At 37.6% G+C, this 23,362-nt stretch overlaps 1 protein-coding gene across 1 annotated transcript in view; it reads left to right on the top strand.

The window, feature by feature from the left end:
• Positions 1-16,611: 16,611 nt before the first annotated feature.
• MARCHF1 (membrane associated ring-CH-type finger 1) overlaps positions 16,612-23,362 on the top strand; it is a gene marked incomplete at both ends in the record, with an annotated part of 86,900 nt that continues 80,149 nt past the window's right edge. The window contains one exon of the mRNA XM_082281923.1: positions 16,612-16,713. Within this exon, the coding sequence (XP_082138049.1) occupies positions 16,612-16,713 (102 nt within the window). The remainder of the gene's footprint in view (positions 16,714-23,362) is intronic.

Below are 23,362 nucleotides of genomic sequence, written 5' to 3'. Positions count from 1 at the left end.
TTGCTGCTTTTCCCACAACTGCTTTCAAGGGTCCACTCTTGAAATTACTGGGGTAAAATTTTAAGGTTGAGCCATTCAGAAACAAAAGTTCCCTTCACCCATCTCTGGGAGCATTTCATCTCTAAGAACAGAGGCCCTCCTCCTTCCCTGGGAGCAAAGGGTCCTCCTCATCTTCATCTCTAGGACTATCTCTGGGAGCATCTCTAGGTACTGAGGTCTTCTCCTTTTCCGTTTGGAGCAAAAGTCCTCATCACTTCCATCTCTCCCTGTTCAAACTTCTCATGAAATTACAGCTGCTTCAGCATCTGCCTATCTCAGCATAGGTGCTTTTGCTCACAAGTACAAGTTGAACACTCCACCCCCCATGCCTTCATGAAATTACAACGGGATACTCTGATGCATCATAGCTTTACAACAGAATTTCAGCTTTAAGCATCTCCTCTTTCTCTTCCTTCAGGTTTTCAGCTCTTCATAGCACTAAAAGGGTTAATCTCACCTAGACTTTGCAGCTGGAATGTCACTTATTGCTGTTGGTGACATGATCTCTGCCGGACACCAGGGCAGTTTCAGCTGAATCTTGGCCACACTGGAGAGGGGGAGCCGAGCTGCTCCGGCTGCCTACAGAGCAGGGCTGTGGGGGGGGTTCTGCGGGTGGAACAGGGCCCATCGGCTCCAGGATGGCCATGGTCTGGCCCAGCCTGGCCTGAGCAGGGCCTGGGCCGGGCCCACTGGCCCCCGCATGGGACCCGCAGCCACCTGTCCCTGCACCAGAAGCAAGACAGAGCTGTGGGGGGGTTTCCTATTCTTAAGTGTGCATCACAGAGGCGGTCACAACTTTAAGTGGCTTGAAGAATTGTCCATATTCAAACTGGCCAGCTGATAGGTTCTGTTAGGTCACAGAGGAAGCTGTAAGCACCCCTTTGCAAGAACATCACTTCTGGGACTATGCTTGCTAACCCATGACAATCAGTCAAATGCCCTACTCATGCAATCCTTGAAATTCAGGAAATGACAGATTTCACTGAGTCAGTTCTTGAAACAAATAATATAATTTTGCTTAATTAGGTGAACTATAATATTGAAATATGAGATTTCTATTTTTTTCAAATTCTTAGAAATCCTTAAATAATTAAGCCCATATGTTTCTCAGTGCTGCGCAAAACTGTTCAGAGGGAACAAAGCCAGTTAAAAATTCAGGGATCTAGTGCAACTAGATAGCTGAGGAAGATGCATAATATTAAGGGCTGTCACCAAGTTTTCCACCTAGAATTAGGGATTGACAGGATTTGAAAGCCACAAAACCCTAAATTTTTACTGGTGAATGGAGGATTCGTGACAACTTGGGTCACATCTTTCAATGACACATTGTACGCTGGCAAGGGCAAACCTTTCAGCACATAAAACTCCAGGTCTATCAGCCCCCTTAAGATCTGTAAATTATGTGTAGCACTGCTTTAGCCTATGGTTATGGTAGGATTGAAAAGATATGAATGTTCTGAGGCAGGTTTTATTCTCCTTCCAGGTAGTATAAAATACCATGTGTTGCAGAGGTGAAAAACAAAGCCACATATCTATGAAAGACCTCACAAATTAAGTTTATGGATGTCACAAGTTTAAAATGAGTGCTTAACATTAATGAAAAAGTCATAAAAGAATAAATGTCAATATATTTTTTTCCAATAAAAGAGCCAAAGAGGGAGAATACTTCAGGGTGGAAATTTTCCTTCCTAATTCTCATTCCATCCAGTCCCAGTAAAGGTTGCTCATTGCATAAATCCTGAAGAAGTGATTATTAGGAGCATATTCCCTTAAAAGTTGTACAGGACTTGAAACAGGTAGGCACCTGTATTTCACAAGAATCAGAACAGTAAGAGAAGCTTAATTCTGAGCTGTCAACGAAATGATTTCTGTGAATTTTTAAAACTAATGTCTGTTAACTTATGAAGCAATCAGTTTTTCATTGAAATAAAAACGCAGATACAGGAATGCTTGGGCATCCTTTCACAAAATCTTCTGGTGCCTCAAGTTTCAGACATGTTTTTCTCAGCTTATTGCTGTTGGTCACATGATCTCTGCCGCACAGCAGTGCAGCTTCAGCTGAATCTTGGCCGCACTGGAGAGGGGGAGCCGAGCTGCTCCGGCTGCCCACAGCAGGGCTGGGGGTGGGGGGGGGGGGGGGTTCCGCTCGCATGTTCTTGCTGTGGCTTTGCTAACAAGCCTTTGCAGGCTGTGGCTTCTGAGAAGGGCAGTACTCCTGTGGCTTTTCAGAAGTCAGCTTTTATGTGGTTTTGGTTAATGACCATTACACACCTAAACTGCTTCCAGGCCTTGAACCCATATGTCTGCAGTCATATCGTATTTCAGCAAAGTAAGTTTTTGGAGCCAGGCTGTCTCTGTCACCAACTCTGTGAGTGTGTCAGAGGAACAAGTAATTTGTAACCTGTATGGTGAGGGATATGTGGGTAATGGAGAGTTTTCTGAGTGTTAATTGATGCTGTACTAAAACCTATGAGGAAATCAAAATTCATCTTTTGAAGAAGGACCTGGACGGTTGGGGAGGATGAAAGTTTGGTAAGAAAGTTTCACAGATATGTAGGCTTGGCAGAAAGATCTCTGAATGTAAAAACTGAGGATGAGGTAGAAATGGAAGCAAGTTTTGCTATAGAGTAAAAGATGTTTTGCTGAAACACTGACCACTGAGTAACTGAGAAGGCAAAGGTTGGAGATGAGTTGGAAGGAGATTTTTATAAATAGGACAAAGGTATGTGACTACAAACAAAGACATGTTTTTCACCAAGTAAATAAGTCTCAAGAAGAGCATAAGTAAATAGAAAACATGTCTTTACCAAAAAGAGAGATATGGCAGGCAAACAAGAAATGTCAAAGTAGGAAGAAAAAGAGAGGTCTGAGAATTTTCCATTGTAAGCTTAAATTGTAACTTACTTACTCTTGTGATTGGGTAATAATGACTATAATATGGTGATGGTAGTAGTTATGATAGGCTATAGGCAAATGTAAAGGTGTTGTGTATGGTGCTTATTGGTTGTTATGTGTTAAGATACTCTGCAAAGAAAAGTATATAATGCTTTGTAACTTGAACAGAAAGTGGCTTCAGGTATGCCTACAGCTGGAGCTGGCAGCTGTAGGGCTGGCTCTGGATACCCACTCCCTGAAATGCTGTAACTTCGCCTTTGCAATAAACAGCTTTCAAGAGAGCCGTCTGAAGTCCAGACATCCTTCATGAAACTTTCTCCTATACTGGACAGTATAGTAAACATGGTTTCATGTTGTGGGGTTTTTTTCTGCTCTCTCTTAAGTGATTATTTTCCACTTTGAATATGATGTAATGCAAGGAAAGGCAGCATGTGACCCTATCAATGAAGTTATAGTTCGTGTATAATAGTCTGTTACAATTTTGGTGTTTTTCTCTACTTATTATTTGCTTTGTCAGCTTCAGCAACTTTCCTCAAGCAAGACTTCCTAGTGTTCAAAATTGGAAAACCCTAGTGTAAAACCTTGAACATGTCTTCTCTTCACAACAGAAATAGCTCAGCTCATATATTCCTGTTTCGGCCTACTGTTGCTCAGCTGAGACACATTTTTGTCTGACACAGAACTTTGCATAATGCCTGTGATTACTTACTTTAAATATCTTTTTCAGGAAGGTATGACCTAAAGTTCTTTGAGAGTCCAGGTAGATAGTGATTTCTATTCTTTGTTCGTTATACTGTTGACTTTCCGCCAAGAACTGTAAGGGGTCAAAGAAGCAGGATTTACCTTATTAGTATTCTGCCCATAGTTTCCTGTTACCTCATGGTTATCTGTTTCATTTTAGATTTAGCTCATTCTGAAGGTGCCTGGCTTAATTTTTCTGAAGACCATTAATGCTGTTTTTTCTAAAGGTAGTCACAGCATGAGTTGCTTAGGCAACCTTCACTTCTTGTGTGAAGCCGAAGAGTTGAGGCCAGGTTTCTTCTCTGCATGAGTAATAACTGATCAAAACCCTATGATGCAATAGGCCAGAATAACTTAAAATTTACTTGCAGCTTTTGTTCATTGTAAATATAGTTATGCCTCACTATTAGCAAGCAGTACTGTCAAGCAAAACTATTTTAAATGTTCGAAGTGAAACCAATCTTCTGTTAACCTGAGATTGCCCATTGTAAAACAAATGATAAGCAGAGTTTATTGATATTTTAATATCAATAAACTTGTGGAAAAGTATATATTGCAATATAAATATTTAGGTATACTGTATCTTCAGATTTAGGTTAAGTGTATGTCTGAAATTTAGATCTGTGACAACAATAGCTCTGTGCTGATTCATTATGCCGTGTTTTTATCTTAGTTACTTTGTTAGCATTATGTAGTTCAGCAGTTCTGGATATAAAGTTCAAGAAGGGTTTGGACAATGCTCTCAGGCACATGGTGTGACTTGGGGATGTTCCTGTGTGGGAGTTGGACGTGATGATCCTTGTGGGTCCCTTCCACCTCAGCACAGTCTGTGATTCTGTGATATGATTAGTGTGAAATCTACTGGAAAAGTTTTTAGTGATAACAATTACTGCTGTAAGTAGCTCAGAAGTGTTTGAAAGATCCTAATAGATTTCCCTCCAAGAAGTATTGTTTTTTAGCTAAACAGACACAAACCAGAAGAATAGAGAAATGGCAGAAAAAGTCAGTGGGGCAGAATTGCTGGGAATAAGGATCTACTATCTTGCATGTACCTATCAAGTAGTCTGGTTTTACTAGTCTCTGAATATGAAAAGTGTACATTGTACTACTCCAGCATGGGAGCACTTCAGTGGCAAACAAAAAAAGAATGTGTAATTTTCATGCTTTTGATACCATACCTCTTCATAGTTGCACTGAGCTTACATGAAGCAAAGCATTTTAATTCCCTGTATTGTTTCTTTTCCAAGACTTCTTTGTTACTCTTGTAAATTTAAGGATTGTATGGTTCTTTCTGTAAAACTGTATGGAAATCCTTCCATAGTGAAGCTTCTGCTCTGCTGAAAAGCAATTTCGAGCTGGCATCTTCATTCTACATTGCAGTTGCGGGCTTTTGCTTGCTGGGAAAAAAACTTTTTGGGATGAAATTTTGCATAGACGATAACAGAAGGATGTATTTTTTTTTCTGTCTTATGATAGAACTTACATTTAAATGTCATTTTTAAAGAGAAGCAGAAATTGAAACTATGTTTTACTTGATATTGTGATCTAAAATATATTCTTAACAAAAACATATTTTTTTATTACAGTGCAGGAAACATATGACATAAAAAATGCATAATGTTTGTATTAACAACAACTGGTAATTCTCTATGCAAACTCAAATCCCATGGGTTATCAGTAAAGACTTAAGTAAATACTTGTGCATGGAATCAATATATTTTGTGTCTGAGAATAGTCTGCCCCATCCTGACCACACCATATTGTAGTGCTTTGTGTTGGCAGAGATAAATGGATCGTCATTGTAAACATGCCAGTGCATCTCCTCTGATGGTCTGGGAACATCCTGATGCTTCAAAATGTGACATAGCTTTAGCATGGACATGAGATTAACAAGACTGTCCTTCACCAATTGCATGTTGGGCTGTAAGACTGCTAAGGTGCTTTGCTTTATGACATGCTCTGTGCATGCTTCATTTTTCCAGTTTTCTCATCACAGATGAGTGTGTCTGACCCCATTGTTTGAGTATCTTGTTTGCACTTTGCTATTTGTCTTTTGCTTATTCCTACCAACTTCCACACAATTATCAGGGGCCTGACCTGGATTTGCTATATCCCAGATATTGCCTAAGCTGAGAGGGAGGTTGGGCTCTTCATTTTGTTCTTGGAGTCTCTTAAAATGAGTACTTCAGTAGCAACAACAGCCTGTATGTAATAATTTTCACCAGTGCATTTCTTTTCCCCTCAAGAACTTGTTGAAATGCTCCCTAGTTTTGTGGGTGGCTGACCTGCGGTTAAATATGGGTTTTACTTTCAAAGTTATTTTTTCTCTGCTTAGCTTTCTAATTAAGTGTTAAAGTTGAATATAGGCCAACTACCTACATGTGCTTTTGCATTCATCTCTGTTTTCCATCATTTTGTGTTTCCTGGAGCATGCTTATTTTGTCTGTGGAGCTATATATAGAGGAAGGGTCCTTAATACAATCTTCATCTGTTGAGCTAGTGCTTGCTAAGTGTGTGTTCTCGATCCACTCATGCATTTGAGGAAGAGAATGGAATGGCTTTGGGAAGTCCAGCTATCTTGTTGAACTCTGTAGCATGTTATCTGTTTCAAAATTGTAAACAAGTCCTGTGATAATGTACTGAAAATTATTTGTTCAAGTTGTATGATTTTGTAGATGAGCTTTTCTAAATGCTTACTTAATTTTATAAGTGTATTGGTTCTACCACCTTGCCAGAATTTTATTGGTGAAATTTTTATTTATTAACTCTTTCAAAAAATATTTCTAGTTTAATTTATTTTTCTGAAGATAATGAAAAACTTAACACTAGAATGGAAGGTTGCTTGCTTGTTTACTTCGAATGAGAAAGCTTCATGTAAAAACACTGTGATTAGAGACATACATATATATGAAAATAAATGGTGTAACAGAGAGCTAAGTGGCAAAAAACTACAAACCTTAAGAGAACCTTAAAGAAGCAAAGATGTCTGAATTCAGTGTAAAACATCTAAATGTCTAAATGAATAAAATTTGAGCTTCAGAGAAGCTAAAGAAAGAAGGTATAGCCTATGTACCAGCTCAAGAAACTATTTTATATTGGAGAAGTGTTTAGGTTTTAATAAATATTTTAGTGATTTCAACAAAAAGTATACACTGATTAGTGCTGAATGCAGAAGAAGCCAGAATTGGGAAATGAAAAGGGAGAAATTCCTAGAAAATGGGAAGAATAATAGTGTGTTGGGAAAAAAAAGCTGAAAAAACAGCCAGCTGGGTAAGTACTTATGCACAAGACAGATTCCGTGTTAGTGAATTACATCAGGTCCATGGAAGACTTTGATTCCAGATCTTGTAGATTCAAAAACATGGTTACCCTTGAGGAGGCATTTAGTACAGGTCACAGAATCATAGAACCCCTCATCCAAGCTGGCCTTCAGCACTCCCAGGGATAGGACATCACAACCTCTCTGGGCATCCAGTTCCAGTGCCTCACTATTCCCACGGCAGAGGAGTTTTTTCTAATATCTAATCTAAACCTACACTCCTTCAGCTTAAGCCTGTTACCCTTTGTCATATCAGTACATGGCCTTTTAAAAAGTCCCTCTCTAGCTCTCTTGTAGGCTCCTATTAGGTCGTGGAAGGTTCTCCAGGATCTCCTTTGAGGCTTCTCCATGCTGAACAGCCCCAATGCTCTGAGCCTGTCTTCATAGGAGAGGTGCTACAGCCCTGTGATCAATTTAGCTTGCTCTAGCAGGCCTACATCTCTCTTGTGGTGGAGGCCCCCGAGCTGGATGCAGCCCTCCAGGTGGGTGTCACAAGAGCAGAGCAGAGGGGCAGAATCCCCTCCCTCAGCCTGCTGCCCATGCTGATTTGGATGTAGACCAGGATGTGGTTGCTTTCTAGGCTGCCAACACATGTTACCAGGTCATGTTGAGCTTTTTGTCCACCAGCATCCCCAAGTCCTTTTTCTCAGGGCTTCTCTCAATCCATTCTCTGCTCAGCCTGTGTTTTCCCTTGGGATTGTCCCAACACAGGTGCTGGACCTTGTACCTGGCTTTGTTGAATATATGAGGTTTACACAGACCTACCTTAAGCCTGACAAGGTCCCTCTGGATGGCATCCCTTTCCTCCAGTGTGTTGACAGGACTACATACCTTGGTGATGTTGGCAAACTCGCTGAGGTTGCCTCAATCCCAGTGTCCATGTCTGGACTATGTGTTGCAATTGCATTGTCATTGGTGGTGTAAGGTATCTTAGGAAAGCTAAGGCTTGTCTCTGTTATGCCCCAGCTGTAGAAGGGACAAATAATTGAAAGTTTTCACGAGGGCAAGGCTTATGGTTTAGCTGTGGAGCTGCTCTTAAGTACAGCAGCTAAACAGGTTTTGGAACAGGGCCTTTGTATGGGGCTGGAGGAACGGGTGTTGCACAGCTGTGCTAGGCCGTGTTGCACAGCTGCAGAGGCATCTCTGTGCCATGCTGTGCTGCATTCTCTTGTCTCAGTTTCAGCACCAGGGTTCAGCATAGCCCCGTAGAAAGCAGTACAAGTGGTGGCAAAGTCAGAGGAGGGTTGTCAGAGGTAGAGATCAAACCTTCTGGATGGCACAGGATCAGACTCAGTTGCCTGAGCTGCTGCACCACAGCCACTGCAGAGTTAGAAATCTTTGTGTTCACCCTGTCACCGAGGAGAGCCAGGGAGCAATGCTGTGCCATCAAGCATTGTGTTTGTTTTCTGCTGTACACTCAAGATTTCAGTTTTATAACTATGTTTTGTCAGTATCCTTGCCAATGTCATCTTCCTTCGAGGTTCTTTGGAAAGACTTGTGAGAGGATGGATACTTATATTGTGCTTAGTGTTATTTTTAAATAGAAGAGATGAACTGATGCTGTGTTTAGTTTTACCCTTTAATTAGCAAACACAACAAATACTACATCTTTAATTTTTTAGAAATGATTTGTGAGGAATGGCATATTATAACTGTGATGTGCATATGGTCTCTGTGAATCTTAGCTTGCTGACAGCACTGTGAGTTGTGGTTTTAACTGCATATACTGCATTGCTTTCATCTCACAGAGAAGCCAACCCCAATTTTCTCTATGGAAAATAATTAGTAAACTATTATGGTCTGGCATTATAATAAATTAGGTTCAGGCTTAACTTGAAACTATTGGAAGACACTCTTAAGAATCCCACTAATTTTAGTTTAGAATGCCATGCTGATATTCACCCAATCTTCTTGTACCTCTCTAGCTTTATTAGTTATTCAGCAAAACTTTTCTGGTTTTTTCCCAACTACGAACATAAAAACTAGAAGGACTACATAATCCTTCAACTGTTTTTTTCCTACTGAATTTCAAGTTATTTTTTGACAGCAACCAGAGCAAAAAGAATAATTGCTTACAATAATTTTGCCACCATTATTATTGTCTAATGGGAACCCATTTTAAAAAAGCATTATTTCAGCTATTTGAGTCATACTTTTGTTTCCATGCATTCACTTCTAAGGCCTACTTTTGTATTTGTTTTCTGGAAGTTTTGATTTAAAATTATCAGAGTAACATTATTCAAATGCTTATTCACATAATTATTAACTTTTAGGTTAACATAATCTTTACTTATGTAAGGGACTAGTTATTTAAGGTGTTACCAGTAGCTGCAGCGTTAGGCCAGTAGGCCAGTAATTATTTATAACTTAAATCCGTTCATCCTGAAAAACCCTGAATAGGCCATCTGCCATGGTTTTCTACTAGCACAGGTCAGATCGTAAGTCATGATCTTCACAATTTCTACTAGAAGGGGGCGGTATGAAAAAGAGGTACTTGCAATAGTATATTTCAGTTCGTTCCGTGTTGAACAGCTATTTAATGGGCTTATTTAATCATTATTAAAAAGGATTCCAAATTTTCTCCTTTGGTAAATCTGTCACAAGTTTTCATTACACATTTGACTCTTCTGTCAACTTATTAGGTGGTATACCCTTGATGACAACAAAAGTCTTCCTCTAAATATTTAGCAGAATTTTCTTTATTATAATGCATACAACTTAACTTCAGTAAGGGTTCTAAATATCTTCCAACAGAATATCAGGTTTCACCTTCTAATTAATTAGAATTCAGGTCTGTAGTTTTTATAAGAAAATAGCTGCACCTCAGTTTCCAGAGATGACCCTGAATTTTCTACCAACTAGCATTCAAATTAACTATTTCATGATATTGATCAATCACAGATTATCCACAGATTTGTATTGATGGATATGGCTGTAATTTTCACTAATCACAGAATGGTTTGGGTTGGAAGGGACCTTAAATATCATCTAGATCCAACCCAACTGCCATGGGCAGGGACACTTTCCACTAGACCAGGTTTCTCAGAGCCCCATCCAACGTGGTCTTGATCACTTCCAAGGCTGGGGCATCTGCAGCTTATCTGGGCAACCTGTCCCAGTGCCTCAACACCCTTACAGTAAAGATGTCCTCCTAATATCTAATTTAAACCTACTCTCATTCAGTTTGAAGCTATTCCGCCTTGTCCTGTAACTACACGTACTTGTAAAGAAACCCTCTCCATTTTTCTTGTAGGCTCCTTTCAGGTACTGTAAGGCTGCAATTAGGTAACTCTAACCAGGAGTAAATTACTTGCAAACACTGATTATTAAAAATAAGCATTAGCTACTTGCAGCCAAAAACCAGTTCAACAGTTATGTTTTATAAATTTATAAACTGGAATATGAGGGCAAATGACTAATGCTAATGATGGTAATGATGGCTGATGCTACTCACCCTAAAAGAGGTTCTGAAAACTATCTGAAATGAGGTAAGAAAAATTTAAGAGACCAGCAAAGATAAAGTAGCAGTTAGCTGTCCTGCCCTGGAGTTGTTACAGATTGTGTTACAAAGAGCAATGATATCCAAGCAAAAGGATAAGCCCTTCTTTCCAGCAGTGATTACCGCTGTCTAGTGTGGGTTCTACATGACTGACCTATCACAGGAGCAGTATCTGAACTGCTCACAAGCAAGAGCTTTCTTTGTTTAGGGTTGTCAGTGGAAGATGGTTTATGACTGCCCAGGACTTTGTACTTGACAGAACTTCTGTTAAAAATGCTTCTCTGACAAAAGGGAGATACTTCTTTTGATGGACCAAGCATGGTCTTAAGCACATTTTGGCATGTGTTTCTGGTACTTCAATTAAATCTGATTTTCTCTTTGTTCTTAAAAGCTAATTTAAATTCCATATTAATTACCTATCCTTTGATACAGCGGTGTTTAATGGTTAAATTCTGTCTTTAAGGTATTTAACCTTTATTGGGCTTTTAAAAAAAAGTTACTTCTGTCTTTGTCTTCTTATTTCAATAGTGAGCTCTGCCTGATTCAAAGTGGATTTGATTTTGCAATAAAAATATACTCTTCTTCTTCTGTAAATAAACCACATATGAATGGGAAGAAACATAAGGAAATAACTTTTAATTTCCTTTCCATAAGGAGAACAAAGTCCATTAAAGTGTTACTGTAACTTCTTATGCCCTGTTCATTTGGATAATTGCATGCATAACTTCATAAGGTAGTAAATGCTTTAGCTTCATGTGGATTTTTTGCATGTTAACATTTTCTGCTATTTCTATAGCTTCCCTGAAGAGTTTTCATCTGCCAAGTGCTGGGTATGGTTTATCAGGTGCATTTACCAGTCATGTCTTTATTTTAAGCTGCTTGGCAGTCCTGTATGGCTAAATATATGTAAACTCACAAAGCAAAAACATATACTTTGTTCTTTTTCTCAACTCCATGATCATATCAAGGCTGTTCTCCTTTCTACCTGGGAGTCTGATGCATCTGGAATTTACATGGAGAGGTCCTGAGGGAGGGGTCATTGCTCACCTGTAGCAGGAGCACATACAGTTGCACTGCTTTTTGAAGGTCTGAGGAAAATTCAATGGAGATGTCTAACCTTTGATGAGCAAAGCATTCCTGAGAAGAGAAGCTGTGATATTAACAGCAATAACCTTTTAGAAAGCAAAGTCGTATTTGAGGATGGAATAGAGGTTGCTTATGAAAATAGTTCAAAAACTGTGCATCAGTAAATACAGATTTTTATATGGTATCTACATGTATAAAAGTTGGGGGGTTTTAAACATTAAATCAATTGCCATAAATGTACATTTCTCAACATTTTCTTCTTGAAGTCTTCACAAATGCAAAATGGCATAATTACAATGCTAAAAATTTACCATGGGGAAAAAACCCTATTGGGGGTTTTCTGAAGAGCCTTGAGTGATTTAAAATTGCTTTCTGCTGTACAAAAGAGATACTCTTCCTTGTGGGGGAAAAAACCAAGTGTGACTATGAAGGCAAACATACCCACGAATTTTAAATCTTTAGTAGCCCAAAAGACTAATTTCTTTGAAAACTTTTATAGATTTCTTGTCATGCTTTGGGCATAGTAGTTAAGGAGTGGTAAACAAAGCAATATTAGGTGCAATAATTTTTGCACCAGTCATCTTAAATTTATTTATTTTCAGTGATTGAATTGTTTGAAGTGATAAGTGAAATTTGCATCTTTAGTTGCAACAAAAAAGAATCAAAGTCTTAAAGGACTAAGGACAACTTAAAATACATATTAGCAGTATAAGAGAAAAGAACAAATCAACAAAGGCTGGATTTACTTGGAAATAATTATATAGTTAATTATGGTCCAGGACCATCAAAGTAATTCCTGAAAATTGATTAGATAATATAGGTATTGATTTAGGAATATGTCATAGTTGAAAGTTTGCAAACTTAAGCTAGCTATAAGTTCTAGAAAACTTGGTTATAATATAACGTCTGCTGCTTTAGAGAGGGGCGCTGATTCTGCGATGGTGTTTTGAAAGGGCTGCATAGCTAAGTTAAATGGCAACTCTGTTTTGTCTTTACAGGTAGGGAAAGGCATTTAGATGTGCATAATTGGGCTTACGCTTCCAGTAGTGCTCTGGAAGCACTTCTGAAAACAGTCATTAATAAACATGACATGTTTGAATTCAGAATATTGCATACACTTAATGCAGAGGTGTTTGATTGTGTATGTCCAGTAGCTATACAAGAAAGCTGGTACCATTATAGCCTTGATTGGTACCATCATTTTAGGTGTCAACTTAATAATTTTTGGGCATGTCTGCATTGTTTTTAATGAGGCTAGAACATTACTATTTTATTAGCTATTATATAGGTATTTTAGTTGATTGCTGCAGGTATCAGTCAGGAAGATAAGACTTCTCTAGCTTGATGGCCTTTCATGCTATTTTAATTCCATGCTGGACTCACAAAATTATTCCTGTGTTTGGAGGGGCAGAAGGAACTCAGCACTTCTGATGATAAAAAATTTTACACGTAGTTATCACATTTGTATGTGGAAAGTAATTTTTTCCCCCGTCTTGAAAGAACCACAGCACTGAGATATTACTGGACTTTTACAGCTGTTTAAACAATCACATATATTTTAATATGAATTTATTTATTTATTTTTAATATAGAAGTAATTTTAAAACCTGAGGTTGAGCTTCTTATTTGTAGAAAGTTTTAGTGTCATTATGTTATGCTATGGCTACACTGAATTGTCCTTGTGAAACACAGCAGCCACAGGATAATGACTGGCTGGTTAAGAAAAGCCAGTTGCTCACTTGTGATTCAGAAATAGCAGAAGCTATCAGAGATTTCTACTGCATCCAGCCCATCAATTCGTGGTTTTATTCAAATTAGAATAATTGATTAGAAGGCACAGCTTGATAAGGCTCAGACAAGAGACACACAATGAATAACAGTATTTCTCTTAGCAGAGCTCAGTATTGAAGGCTATTTGTATTTCAGTATTCCTGTGGCTCTGCTCCTGGAATATTTTGATGGTCTGCCAAATCCTGCAGCGTATTTAGTTGGCTAGACAAATACCATCACTTTGATTGCTGTTGGGAATCTTTGAACACGAAGAACAAAACTTAGCTTAGATAAAGAACAGTGTGGTTTTTGTGTTCAATTTCCTGCTGTTCTGTGATAGCAGCTAGATTCTGGTAAGGACTGAAAAAGCGTAACCTTCTCATGTACTTCATCTTAATGCAGCCTTTGTTGAGGCCTTTGGTACCTGAATCTGATTATGATTCAGAATTAAGATTATAGATTATTTTCTTTTCATCTCTAAATTAATGAACTCTTTTTTAGAGATATGATGCTTTTATTTCATACAACTGGCTAGTTTTTAATACATCATTCTTAACTAAACCCCTTTTTTTTAGCATTGCTATTGTGCAAGATGAACAATAATTATGTGTCCCTTTGCTTGGCTAAATTATAAGTAAAAATTTTCTCCCATGAAAAAATATGAATAAAGTAATTCTTCAATTTTTTTAAACAAATCTATAGAGGATGAATTAAGATTGTTTTCAGGAAATTTATTTGTGGTGGTGGTTCTTTAGATGTATGAACAAGAGCTAAGTTTTTCTTTCAGTTATGACCTGGACAATGGTAGTCATTTTGATTGCTCAGGGCAAAAAAAGAAGAATTTCAAAAGTTCCAAAGGGTTCTGCACACCAAGAAGACCAGAATAGGACTGTAACTATATTCAGATGATTCCTTGTCTTCACAGGTACAGGCAGTATAGAAATGATTGATTGATAACTTACTCAGCATGTTTTTGTATCTCATGTTAGATTTCAAGAGACCAAAAAATTGTAAGAATCGATTAATCTGTAGTGTCACTCATCTAATCATCTCCAGTGCAGTAAAACTCAGGCTAATTTCCACTTATTCCTATCAGTTCCATGAGGTTGTGTGGGGGATAGAGCTTTGTGCATTTCATACTTTGAAAACTATCTATTAATGGTTAAGCGTGGAAATGGTAGAGCTGTAGTTATTCAGGAAGGGCTTGTGGTTTTTCAGACTCAGAACCTGGTGTCTTGGTTTGAAAGACAGTTGTCTGCTAAGAAAGGCAGGAGCCCCCCTTGGAATGGCAGATGCGACCCCCCTTCCTTCCGAGTTATTATAATTTTGAAATCAAGGGGCTTTTAGGCAAAGATGTGGAAAATAGGAATAACAGTTCTTTATTATTATATATCTATATGTGTATAACCAGTCAAACAAACAGCAACAACTCTGGCAGTACCAGCAAACAATCCCAAACCCAGTGCCAGCCTTCTCGGCTGTCGGGCCCTTTCCCCTCGGGTGCAGTTCCGCTCGCAGCCGGCAGGGGCGCTGGCGGCTCCCGGTGAGCAGGGCAGGTGCGATGGTTCCCCCGCGGCTGCAGGGGGCGCTCCGGAGCGAGCTCGGGGAGCACGCGGCACTGGCGGCCTGGGATCCCGGGAAGGGATGGGACAAAGGCTTCACAAAGCCCTGGGCAGCCGATCCCGGTGTCCAGCCGGACCCTCGGGAACAGCAGGCTGGAACGGCAGGCTGGAATGGCAGGGACGGGCACAAATCCCGGGTGGCAGACACGATATATCCAAACTGGAAACCCCCCCGGAGGTCTGGGCGGGCAGGTTGAGCACGGCTACAACGTAGCAAAGGTTCGAAGCAATGGCGGGGGCAGGGCGGCCACGGCCCTGCTCCGAGCGGGGCAGAGAAGGCGGGCTTGGGATCCCGGGGTTTTTCTCCAGCAGAAGGAAAAGCTAGCTCTTTGCTTTTCTTAAGTATCCAGCCATTTGTCCCCCTAGCGACACATATGGGGAAAATTCCTTTAACAACAAAACAAAACAAAACAAAACAAAAAAACAAAACAAAACAAAACAAAAAAAAAAACAAAACCAAAACAGGAGAGCTCCTAAAACCCCAACACCTGGGAAGATGAAATCGCCTGTAAATAAATGCGTATTTTGTGTCCTGCATGGAGATGTATTGCAGAAAAAATAAACCCGTGTTACAAGTGAATAATATTCAGTGATGCTACATGGTGCCATGGAAGGTCTTTGGCTTTATTGTATTTATGTTCCAGTTTTATTCAGTCTAGTGCTACCCTTGTTTGGAGTACTAGGCACTCAATCTGGCAGGTTAATCTTTCTGTTTATTATGTCTCATGATGCTACAGAATAACACATGTTAAATTACAATATGTTATAAACAACAAGATTAGAAATTGCTTCAGATATTGAGGAGAATAAAATTGCTCAAAGTTGTTTTTGTAATTAATTAACAAAGTTTTGCACTGAATTTTGCACCCCATTATCAATTTCGATTGGGAAAAAGCAGATTGTGAAATTTTAAACATATTTATGAAGGTTTCTTACACTTCATAGCACACTTTACTAGTGCTACATTTCCAGAATGTGGTATTACGTAAAAGGTATTTTGTTATTGTTACAAACTAGAAGAAAATTCAGAGATAATTTGCAGTTGGAACATAGCATTTATTGCTGGTGTGTGTACATTACTTTTTTCTATTTATAACACATCCTAGTGTAGCACTTCAAGATGAGCCAGGTATTCTGGAGTGTCTGGGTGTGGGTACATACAGGTTTGTGTGTTTTCACACTGTTTATTTGCATCTAGTATCTGCTACTCTGTTAGGGCCATTTCTACTTGTTTCAGTCAATGTGGGGGTTTGTAACCAAATGTTATATGGTTTTTGTCATGGTGCTAGTCTCAGAGGTATTCTATAATAAAATCCCTTTAAAATAACACTTTTTAAATTAAAGTTACAACTTGAGAAAGATTTAACGTGGAGAGAAGGCACTATATTTGCTGACACTGAAATAGTACTAATGCATGTAAGGTTTGCTGAAAGTGCTCAGATCTTTTCTAACCTTCAGGGTTTAACACTTTGGGATAAAGATGTATATGTTTATTAGCTTGTTCAGATACAACTTTAAAAGCTGTTTTTAAAGGCATGCATCCAGAGACATGCACAATGAATTCAAAGTGTCAATGTTTCAGGGAATCTAAATTATTTTCAGAATTTCAGAAATTGAGAAGGGATAAGTGGAAGGAGAAAATGTTGGGCTGGTGCCAAGCGATAGCTCGTAATCCTCACAGACTTCCAAACAGCACAAGAACACCCGAGGTCTCAGGTGATGCTTCACATAACTCTACTTTGGTGAGTGAAAAGTTACATTTCTTGACGGTGGCATGCTCAGATGAACTTGAGAGGTGTTAAATTTATTTTTAAAATTGTGCTGTTTGCCATTGCTTGCATTTCTTCTGTGTGTGAAACCCTTTGATATGTCATCTGTTTACTCTTTCCATTTGCTTTTTTTCGTCTCTTATGTTATGCATGGTTCATTCTGACTTGCATGCTGTCTCTATAAATCAGTATTGATGTTTTGTGAACGGTAGAGTCTTTGAGCAGGAGATGATCGAATGTGGATCACTTACATTCTTTGTGATCTTAATTGGTGCAATGGCATTTGGTCCCTGATGAATACATCTGGGTGTTATCTAAAGGCACCTGATTTGCTCTTTGTTCCTGCCAGTAACAGGAACAAAGTATCGTGTCTAAACTCGTGTTAGACAGCTGGATTTTAAAATTATCTTCATATATTAAATGTACTGTTGCAAGAGATGGTTGAGTTTCTGCATGCAAAGCTGTTGATAGTAAGTGTTTAGGCATTATAAAGTCCACAGTTTACACGGTGGAATTAAATTGTATCATATAGGATTGAATTAAGTTACTCATTGATAAGAATTTTAATCCTCCAGTTTGATTCATTGGAATAAAGCCATTTACATCAATAGACCTGGCCAGGTGAGTAAGAATTGGTGCTTGTATGTAAAGGCTTCCGACTGCCCTGACTCTAAGAGCAAAAACTGTCTCCCTGTCTGCTTGTTTTAATTCAACTGACATTTTCAGACTACAGAAAGACTGAATATTTGAAACATATTGAGTTCAATATGCCTGCTCCAATTTCATTAATGAGTGTTAAATAGACACTATATTTCCCTATCCTAAGAAACATGAGTGATCAGGAAATACTGCCCTGCAGTTGTTAAAACATGGACAGGATGACATCTAAGCTGAACGGTGAATACTTGTTCCTAACCACTGAGGAAATGTGGTAGTCCAAATGAAGAGACAGGGGTCTGCTTGAAAGCTATTGAAATTTTGGTGAAATAAAGCCCCTACTTAATGTGGCAAAATTATAATGTTCTGGGGTAAATGATATAGAATGTAATTTTCTGCTACAGAAGAGAACACAAAAAGGCAGCATTAAAAGCTGCAAATTTATAGTTTATTATATATCTTAGATTATTGTTATAGCTCACTTTCATCTAGAATACTTTGCTTTCAGAGAAATAAAAGAAAATTAAAAGTCAATGAGTCTATGAAACAAAGATGTCATGTATATTATCCCCACATTTGATTACTATTGCTATTTTATTTTTAAATTTTTTAAATTGATTTTACTATTTAGGTATTAATAGTAATAAGAGGTAGCTATTAAGGAATTAAGTGTAAATTTGCATACTTTTATTTCTGCTTTACTGATAGTCAACGTTTAATTTGGTTTGATGTGTATGAGATAAGCATTCCAATCTACCAGATGGGTTTTAGAAATGAACTGGAAGTACAGTTCAGAACTGGTGAATCCACAGACTTAGCATCTTTTAACCTTATTAATATTAAAACTTGTTCAAAAATAAGTTTGCGTGTAGACTGCTGCTTAGTTGATGAAGTGTGTAGGAAAGCCAGAGAAATAAACTACTGGGGAAGAAGTCATTTAATATTGTGACTGGCTGTAGAACAATAATCTTCACAACAGGAAATAAAACAATAATGTCTCGAGGCCTGTCAAGCTTTTAATTTTCTTTGCTTCCTGCTCTTTCAGCCATGACTTTTTCTATCCCTCACTTCCGAAGAAAAGGATATTCAGCTTTTGTTGACAATGTGTTTCCAACTTGCAGGCTGTTGACCAAAAATCCTTATTTCACTTGTGAACATTTTAAATCTGAAATTTTGTTTCAAATCAATTTTGATTTTGCTTGGTAGTCTCTGCCTTTCTATATCAAAAAAATTTTCTGTCTGGTCTTGATTGAAGACACAGACTTCAGCACTGGAAAGTGAAAAACAATGAAACAATAGAAAGTAAAGAATATGGCAAATTATTTGTTCAAAGTGTACAAAGACACTTCTGATGAGCTATTCAAGCCCCTTCTGTCTGAATTACACTTCATTTTTCAGTGCATTGCAGCTCCTCTGTGGATCTGATTCCCTTAGTATGAGTTTATTTGGTCAGTCTTGTTTCCACAGTTATGGGATGAAGACACCGCTCTTTGCTTCCTTATACTGTAGGTGACAAGTCTGGGTTTGGAAGGAAGCAAAGTGGAATGTAGACTACATCTTTTTTTGACCTCTCTCATATGCCTTTTGTGTACACTTCTGATTCAGCAGGATGTCTTCTTTATTTGAGAACTTCAGCTAAAGTATTAAAGAGTACTTTACATTTAAAACTAAACCCCAAAGTGGGCATTTCACAATGCCACTTTTCCAAAGGAAAATGATCTGAAAATTGCCAGCAAGTCTCATTAATTTTTCACGGAGCTGTAGAATACCAGGATGGAAGGAATCTCAGGGATCATCTGGTCCAACCTTTCCTGGCATAAGCACCATATAGACAAGATGGCACGGCACCCTGTCCTGCTCAATCTTAAAGTATTCAGTGTTGGGGAATCCAGCACCTTTCCTTCGGAGATTGTTTCAATGGCTCCTTGTTCTCATTGCAAAACATTTTCCTCTTGTGTCTAATCAGAGTGTGTCCAGAGTGTGCTCAACTTGTACGCATTACTACTTGTCTTTTCCTTGTAACTCCTTGTAAAAAGGGAATCTTCATCTTCTTTGTAGCTATCCTTGAAATACTGGAACATGATGATAAGGTGTCCCCTAAGCTTTCCTTCCTCAAGGCTGAGCAAACCCAATTCTCTCGGCCTTTCCTCATGTGGCAGGCTTCCCAGTCCATTTTTATGGAAAGAAGTATTTTTCTGTCTTTTTGAAAAAAGGAAGGAAGCTTATGGAGCAGGAAGCAGGTTATGATCATTAAGAAATTGCTTTTTTCATTAAGCAAGTAAATGGAATACAGAACAGTAGTGGAGTAAAAATTACAAAAGAAGTAAGATCATGAAAACATTGGAATGTATTTAAAGAGTTTAATAAAATCAGTTGCACCGTTTAATTTTATTTGATGTTAAGATGTTCTAGCTTCATCGAAATCAAATAAATTCTGAAATATTTTAGGAAAACTCTACTAAGGATTCTCAGACACATTTTTCTGTTATTGTTGTCAACCTAATTATAATAATATCCCCAAGCTTTATCACCTTAGTCTACTTTATTTGAATATTAAAACCTTTGTATTCAGTTTTAGGTGACACTCTAGCTTCTTGGTTCTGAGCATACCTTAAAAATTTTGAATCATTCTGTCATCAAAGGAGGCATAAGTTCTCAAAAAATATTGTTTAATATTGCAGTTTATTGGCTTTGGGAGTTTGCATTGATAATTTTAGATTCATAGTGAGTAAACCTTTTTATACTCAAAACAATTTCATATAGTCAATTAACTTGGCGTAGTGGAACAAAAAGCTGGAATTAACTTTGCTTCTCTGATAGCTAGAAATCATCTCTTTTTCAAGCCAAATTTATTATCAGTTTGTTTCTGTATACATGGTTTCTAAACTTTGAAGGTTCATCCTTTCTAATGTTCATCATATTTTGAGAGACCTGTAATACAACTTTCCCTTTTTGTCATAGTTTCCATGTTCCCATGAGTATATTAAAAGGTCTTGTATATTCCTGCTCCAGTTGGAACAGGAGTGACCAGTTGTGCACAGTATTCCAGATCAAGCTTTCTCTTCCTGACAACTGTAACACTATTGCCTGTCCAGTAACACATTTATCATACTACATAGGTTTAGAATCACTTTATTGATCCCTTTTTGTAGCTGCTGTTTTAGTTTTGAGACCAAACCTCTAGGCTCTGTTGGTTTTTGATACATGAAGACTGTAACAATTCCAATTATTAATGCTCTTCTATCCTTTTCCATTCACCAGGCAATATGCAAATTCATATATTTTTGATTTTTCCCTTTCTCTGTTATTTTCTAGAGTTGAGGAAGGAATCGTTTTTTCCTTTGCTTGAAAAGAATCTAGATCTTGAAAGCTCATAATTTTATGCAGTAGTATTTGCAGGTTTTTTATCTTCTGAAAAGATAATGGATATAATTGAAAATAAGAAATTTAAAATTATTTCTTCATTAATCACTCTGTGCTGACAGTGTGTATTTATACTGTGATTCTATGAGCATATGTATATGTGGTGAGTTCAAATGATTTTGATGGGAATACATAAATATGTATTAACATTGATTAAGCAATTTGCCTAGAAGCAGTTCTGTTTCTATCATTGCACAGTGTCTAGTGCTTCTCTGGGTCCTAATTCAAAACTTGAGCATTATTATAATCTGTGTTCCCAATTGTTATGTGCAGCCTCTTCTGCACAGGGCATGGACTGGTCCTCGACTCAGTACAACATGTTAAACACGTGAAGCTAATGGCACAAAAGCACGTTCTTAGTGTTGAGTTGTAGTCATTAGTATAAACCACTTTTCCCCATTTTATTCCCAACCAGAAGTACAGGTGAATATATGTGAAAGTATAGTCAGGTGAGTAACTAGATAATTTGTGTTTCTACATGCAAATGCAGTGTAGAAGTCATGGCAAGTGATCAAGCATCTGATTTCACTCTAAGGGGGGATTTTTTTTTTTTTTTTTTTAATGTGAGCAGGAAATACTATCTGCTTCCCCAAGAGAAAGTAAAATATGATTATGAATGATCTGTTGGGCATAGGTAGATCACAGGCTGCCACATCTGATTTTTGACTAACTAATCGTTGGTTTCTTCTGAATTATCTCCTTATTTGTGTAACTATTAAGTAGATTTTATGAACAAGGCTGCAGAACCAGCTAGGAAATCCACAATACCTTACCTACAAAATTCTTTATAGGCACTGGTTTTAAAAATACAGTAGTCAAGCAATGTGTAGCTGTGAGTGAAAATGTGGAAGTGAGAGATTATACAGAGAAATGTAATTCTAAAAGGCACAGAATTATTCACCAGTATAATAAATTTCATGATTTCCTGAAGTATCTCTTCATGTTAAAGTTATGGAAACTGTTCCTTGTACTGTAGGTGTTCCACATCCTTTTGCACAATGCAGCATGCTGCCCAGCAGGGCAATTGTTTTAACTACGTATTGCTTTCCAAATTACAGGATCAGCCTAAGCTGCCAGTGGCCTCAGGAGCCATGCTGCCCCAGGCCAATCTTGTTGATTTCCTTATATTTAAAGCCAATTAGCAGTTGTAACCTTGGTTACCATTGCCCTCTACCTTCTCAACATGAATGTGTTAATAAGGATGTAAAGTTGTTAAGAGGTCATTTATGTTCCTTTTCTATGCATACATAAACAATCAGAGTAGGGTAGATGTAGGCCAGAGCTTTTGGGTAAGTCTCCCCCAGTGTCATTAAATTATTTAAGAGTGAGGCAGATATGGTGAAGTTTTTACTTGTTTGACCAGTGATTTCAGTTAGACTTCCCCTGTGGCAGGCTTAAAATGACAGTCCTCACTTAAAGAATTTGCATTTTGCTTTTTCTGACCAAAAATGGAGGCTACACAGAAAATTAATATTACTTTGGATTTGTATACACAAAAATAACTTAAATGTAGGAGGAAAAAAAAAGCTTATCTGAATGCTGGATTCAATAAGGGAATAAGGTTTTATTGTTGTCATTAGTATTATTAATAATATTATTGTTATTATTATACTGTCATGTTTTATTTAGCTTTATAACCCAAATGATATTTAAGTTTTTTAGCTGTTAGGTTTCTGCATTTATTATCAGTGAAATTTGCAAGAAAAAAATTTTTTCTAGATAAAATTACTACAAGACATTGAAATAAAATATGTGTTAAATTTCTGTGTAACAGGAATAGTTTGAATAGGTTGTATTCAACCCTTTATTTTCCCCAGAATATTTCATGCATCTTGTGTCTCACAGCAACATGTGCTCACAAGATTGGTTCAAATCTATTTCATATAAATTGTTCGCAATTTGTTTCTTTTTTGTATAATTGAAGATCTCATTAATCTTTCACTTAGGGAAAAGGAGCATCATTTCGATGAATTTAACACCTATTAATTTTTTTTAGTTTTGAAGAGGAGAGAGAGTCTGACTACATTAGGGTTAATCACATGAATTTTGACTGAAAGTTCAAGAAATTATTTTTCTAGCAATTTTTGATATCTTCATAAAAACCTTACATTTAGTTTAAAGTATGTAAAACTCCAGGTTATGTGATGTAGGGTTGCAGACAGTGAAACAACGAGGGAACTGCTGGATCACAATTTAGTTTCTATCTGGCAAATGAGTTCTTGAAAATGAGAAAATCAGACAGGGCCAAGTAATTAACCTAAGTTTTTTATAAGGTGAAATGGGTTATTCTCATTCTAGCTCAGTGAAGCCTTCAGTTCCATCATTAATTGAACACGTACACTGCAATGGGGAAGTCAGGATGATAGGAAGCATCAAAGAAATGTCTCTGCTCATTCATTTATTGTCAGAGTAATACCAGCAAGGAAAGCTATGAAAGCATATTTTGTTTAAAAAAAAAAGAGGAAAAAAGGTAGTGGTAGAAGATGATAACGCAACTTTACCTTGTTAAAAATTTTAAGGTAATATTAAATGTTTAATTTAA

Source organism: Coloeus monedula, assembly GCF_965178545.1.
Source record: "Coloeus monedula genome assembly, chromosome: 5".
Taxonomy (NCBI): Eukaryota; Metazoa; Chordata; class Aves; order Passeriformes; family Corvidae; genus Coloeus; species Coloeus monedula.
This window is presented reverse-complemented; position numbering and strand designations above follow the sequence as displayed.